This window comes from Gracilinanus agilis, chromosome 4, assembly GCF_016433145.1.
Source record: "Gracilinanus agilis isolate LMUSP501 chromosome 4, AgileGrace, whole genome shotgun sequence".
NCBI classification, from domain to species: domain Eukaryota; kingdom Metazoa; phylum Chordata; class Mammalia; order Didelphimorphia; family Didelphidae; genus Gracilinanus; species Gracilinanus agilis.
In genome coordinates, this window is record NC_058133.1 from 227,545,177 (window position 1) to 227,550,689 (window position 5,513).

A 5,513-nucleotide genomic window follows, 5' to 3' on the forward strand; every position below is an offset into this window, starting at 1 on the left:
ATAGAGAGAGAGAGAGAGAGAGAGAGAGAGAGAGAGAGAGAGAGAGAGAGAGAGAGAGTGTTCTGAAATAGTGAGAGAAATGGCAGCTAGGTGGCATCATAGTGCACAGAGAAATGGGCCTGGAATCAAGATCTAAATTCAAATCCAACCACAGACACTAACTAGTTGTGGACACATTATTTAACCTCTTTCTGACTCATTTTCCTCAACTCTAAAATGGAGATATATAACAGCACCCACCTCCCAAAGTTGTTGCCAGGATCAGATGAGATATTTGTAAGGACCTAGCGCAGGGTCTGGTACATAGTAGGCACCATATAAATGCTTATTCCCTTCCCTTTTAGGGAAACCTAGGAAAATTTATATGAGAATGATTTTAAGATAATAATTTTGAAAGATCAACACAATGCCAAGACCAACCACTGCTAATGAAGCATCAGAATGAGATGTATTTTTCTAGATGGCCAATGTGGGAATTTCTTTTGCTTGACTATCCGTACCTGTTAAAAGAGTTTTACTTTTCCTTTTTGGTGGGAAAGGCGGTGATGTGAGAGGGAAGAAAAATAATAAAAGTTTATAATAGAATATTAGAATAAATATTCTATAGAATCCTATAGAAGAATTCCATAGAAGAAACAGAAGAAAAGTAGAATAAAAGTGTATAATAGAATAAGGAAAAAAAAAACAAAAAAACGAGGGAGTTAGACTACAAGAGCCAAAAGGTCCTACAATTCTTAGGGAACCTCTTCCCCAGCTTGGGCTCTCCTGGCACAGCCTTAAAGAGTCCAGCATCACTTCTGTCATCTGAAAGAGCTTGAGAACACTGAAAATCAAGATAATTCAATTTAGGGGTATCTGTCCCACAAATGTCCCAAGAATCATAACTTTCAGAGCTAGTTTCTCATGGGCCTCTGGCAACTTACTGTGCTCTCTGGTATAGGCTCCCCTCCTCTTCTTCCCTATCCCCTAAAAGGGGTTCTTAACCCAAGGTTGATGAAACAAACAAAAAAATTGTTAAAAACCCCTGCTCTGGAGCTTCTTGGAGTCCAAAATATACTCATTTTTTTTTCTTCCTAAAGCCTAAGAGACACCAAAGATAGCCCAGGAAAATTATAAGAGACCTAGATAATGGAGGAACTGGAGTATCTCTAGTGAAGGGCCTAGCCCTTACCACTCTTCTGACTTGTAACCAATATACAATATTGATTCTAGGACAGAAGGAAAGAGTTTAAAAAAAAGTTAAAAAACAACAACAACAAAGAAAGAGCAAGGGATAGATAAAGGAGAGAGAAAGAGACTCCCCTCTCTCTATCTACTCCTATAGTTGGACTGTCTCCTTAGGGCCCGCTAACCTCTCCTTGTTTCAACTTTGAAATTCCTTTCTCTTAGACATCTTTTAGATATGGCCAGTATAGGAAGTTTGTTTTGCTTGACTATATATTTGTAATAAGAGTTTTTGCTTTTCATTTTTAATTTAGACTGATGGAGGTGAAGAGGAGAGAAAATAGAATTTTTTTAATAAAAATTCTTTTTTAAAAAGAAATTCAGTTTTTCTCCTCATGTTCTTTTCCCTATACAACTCAGGCCTAGTCCACCTCAGATTCTGGACATGTAAATCAGGCTCAGTTTGATCATCTATAAAACATAGGTCATAGCACCTTCCTCACAGGGTTTTTGGTAAGGATCAAAAGAGAATATACACATAAAATTCTTTCTTTTTCTTTTTTCTTTAAACCCTTATCTTCTTTCTTAGAATCAATACTGTATATTGATTCCAAGGCAGAAGAGTGGTAAGAGCTAGGCAATTGAGGTTAAGTGACTTGCCCAGGGTCACTCAGCTAGGAAGCAGCTGAGGTCACATTGGAATCTAGGAATTCCCTATCTCTAGGGGTGGCTCTCTAACCCCTGACCTACCTAACTGACCCTACATGAAAAGTTCTTTGCAAAAGAACTTTTGAAGTTGCAATATAAATGGTAACAATTGTTATCATTATTCTCTTTTTCTGTCCTCCCTTTTTTTGTGTGTTCTTTATAACATTGTTATTTTAAAAAAGAGAAAAAAGAGAAAGGAAGGAAAGAAGTCAGAAAGAGAGAGAGGGGGAGGAAGGAAGGAAGGAAGGAAGGAAGGAAGGAAGGAAGGAAGGAAGGAAGGAAGGAAGGAAGGGAAAATAAGGAAGGAAGGCAGGAAAGAAAGAAGGAAGGAATAAAGAAAAGAAAATTTTGTTTCATCCTATATCTTTCCCTTTCATATTCCTTTTATTTTTCTGATTCTCACTATAACCTCATTTTCTACTAGAGAGCAACACTTCTTGACATTCCTTCTAAGACTAGCTACTTATTCCTTCTAAGACTGGCTTCTTCTAGGGGGCAGCTGGGTAGCTCAGTGGATTGAGAGCCAGGCCTAGAGATGGGAGGTCCTAGCTTCAAATCTGACCTCAGACACTTCCCAGCTGTGTGACCCCAGGCAAGTCACTTGACCCCCATTGCCTACCCTTACCCCTCTTCTGCCTTGGAGCCAATACAGAGCCAATACAGAGTATTGACTCCAAGATGGAAGGTAAGGGTTTAAAAAAATAAATAAATGAAAAAAGACTGGCTTCTCTCATACCCTCTGACCAGACCATAACCTCTGGGCCAGAATTTGGCATGTTCTGTGCTTCCCATTGTTTCTTTCTGCTTCTATTCAATAATTCAATTCAATAAACATTTACTAGGTACCTACTGTGTGCCAAGTGCTGTGCTAAAAACTGGGTATACAAATAATAATAAGTCCCTGCCCTTAAGGTGCTTACAGTTTTAATCCTGGGAAGCCAACTCATAAAAGGAAGCTGAAAAGGGGAGAGGATACTCAATCATTCAGCAAGGCCTTCTCTGCTTTTAAACTTCACTCCAACCAGTCCGGGTCCTGGTTGCGGTCATCCTGAGGACCTCCAGGTCACTGGCCTTCTCTCTCAAAAGTTCAGAACAGTCTTGCAGTCTTCTCTACCTTTGCCCTTCAAATATCCTGACCTCCTGGTTAAATTGAGTTGCTTAAATAGCAACAACTCCCATGGCTTCTGTTTTTTAAGCTCACACAGTTGTGATTACCCCTTGTCCTTATCCTGCCCTCTCCTCCCTTCACCCTTATTTGTGCAATCCCCCCTGCCTGGAATAGACTCCCTCCTCTGGCTATCTATAGCAGAGGTTTCTAATCATTCTGTGTCACTGGTCCCTTTGATAGGATGTTTGGTGAAGCTTCTACGGTCTCCTCAGGACAATGTTTTCAAACACATAAAATAAAATATATAGAATTAAAAAAGAAAACCAAAGGTTAGTGAATATCATGATGAAATTTCCCCCCCTCTTTCCAAGTTCACAAACCATCTATTCATGGATCTCCAATAAGACGCCCTGGCCCACAGAAGTCTGTCCCTTCCTTTAAAGTCAGGCTTAGGAACAACCTCTTCTTTGAATCCTTTCCTAATCTCTCCATCTCAAGTTATCTGTCTTTCCCTGCATCTCTTAAAGGGTTCCGTTTAGCCTTCTCCTTTACTTATCACATTTTAATTTGTACTATAGTTACCTGTTTACCAGGCTTACTAGACTGTAGATTCTAAGGAGGAAGGATTGTATGTCTGTCCTAGAGCCTAGCACATTGTTCCTACAAAAGGCTACCTTGACCCGCCACTCCTGGAATGCACATCCTCATTATCTCTGCCAAAATTTCAGAACCTTTCTCTTCCTTCAAAGATCAAGCTCAGGTGCCTCCTCTTCCCTGAAGTCTTCCTTGATCTCAAATTCCCCTAGACTAGAGGGCTTTATTGGGGTCCCTTCTTGGACCCCATCACTCACTATTTTGCAATCTATTTGGCTGTGTTCCTGTCTCTCCCTGGATGCCTTGGAATGTAAACTTTTTGAGGGCAAAGGTTATGTCAGGTTCTATATTGGCACTCCTAGTACCTAGCACATTATTAGGGGTGTATATTGTTTTAAAAAAAATGATTGTTTCAACACGCATAAGGAATAAATGCTTAACAAGTATCCGTTGAACTGAATGAAATTCCGGAAACTAGTTCTTTGTGTCCTTCTTCAAGTCCCACATACTTATATTCAACAATCTTGACCTCTGCATACTCTTTTCCCTCTTATTGAACTCCCGAGCTCATGGAGTATTCCTGCATTTTTCCCTACCCTTCTCACGATGGAGAGTAGCTTTCAGGTTGGGCAGAGCATCCTGCCCCCACTCCTGGACTGGGCAAGATGGAGCTGCCTTGCTCCTCTCATTCTCATTATACCACTGCCCACCAGGAGGCTGTGGTCTGAGAGGAGAGAGCCTAGAAAAGGAGGAGGAGATTTACCTTGTCGGATGGAAACGTAGCGCCCATTGGAGCCCATAAACACCACTTGGGGGTGACTCTCCTCCAGGTCAAAGAGTTCATCCTTGCTTGGCTTAGAGCTGCGCCCAGCCTTGAGGGTCCCTGTGGGCCCCATGGGGGCCAGGTACCTGCCGTCACAATCCTTGAAAGCCAGCTTGCCAGCTTTGAATTCCAGGGTATAGCGAGCCCGGGGCTCCGGCTCCCACACCAGTTTCCCATCATTGCGCAGGTAGCGACTGTCACAGGTCTTCAGACAGTATTGCTTGTTCAGGAAGATAAGAGTAATGAGGGCATCCACACCCCAGGGAATGTTGCTGTCAGTTGCAATCTCATCCTCCTGTGGGCACAAGTGGGCATAGCGCCTGCGGCTGATACTCAGGAGATTGGCCTGGGGATGGATGGCAAGGTGGACGGTCCAGAGCTCGGCAGGGGTGATGGTTGTTGAGAAGCAGGAGAGCTGGTCCTCAGAGCCCCCAAAGAATCTCCTGTAAGGTTCTGACTGCAAGGCCCAGCGCCCATCTGAGTGGGTGACGATCAGAAAGCGGGCATCCCGGCCGGGCTTCTCCGCCTCACAGGACACCTTCCCGTCCTGATCGGCTTCCAGGTAGCGTCCAAGGTGGCTTCGGAAGAAGACAGCTGAGCTGCTGCCTTCATCCTGCTCCAGGACCCAGATCTGCTTCCTCTTAAGGCTGGAGGCTGAGGCGTTCACCTTGAAGCCAAAGCTTTCTGCCGTCAGATAGCGGTCTTCTTCATTGATCAAGCCAAATTGTATTTTCAGCACCTGGTGGATCCCATTGGTTGGCATCTTTGGGGCCCCCAGGGGACCCCTCGTGATGATGGCTTATCCTGCCCCACCTGGTGTGGGTACCCACGTTGCTCCCTTTTTCTCCAGACTCTCCTGCCCTCCAGCAAGAGCCACTTAGCTAACTGGAGCTAAGTTCTGCTTGGCTTCCCCACCGGCTTGGGTCAGGGGCCACCTGCCCTGGGCACTAATTCTTTAGCTATCACCCGGGATCCCCTCATTGAACCCCATGGGGTAGGGGTCCCCAGGGCCACCTGCTCTTCCACTGACTGAGGCACTACCAGATCACTTCTTACATGACCAGCAACGCATGAGATGGATCAGACAGTGTGCACACTTGGGAGCTACGCCTGGTT

At 44.0% G+C, this 5,513-nt stretch overlaps 1 protein-coding gene across 1 annotated transcript in view; it reads right to left on the bottom strand.

The window, feature by feature from the left end:
- The window catches only part of FSCN2 (fascin actin-bundling protein 2, retinal), a 23,993-nt gene extending 18,833 nt beyond the window's left edge, over window positions 1–5,160 (bottom strand). The window contains exon 1 of the mRNA XM_044674168.1: window positions 4,338–5,160. Coding sequence (XP_044530103.1) covers window positions 4,338–5,160 — 823 coding nt within the window. The remainder of the gene's footprint in view (window positions 1–4,337) is intronic.
- Window positions 5,161–5,513: the final 353 nt, after the last annotated feature.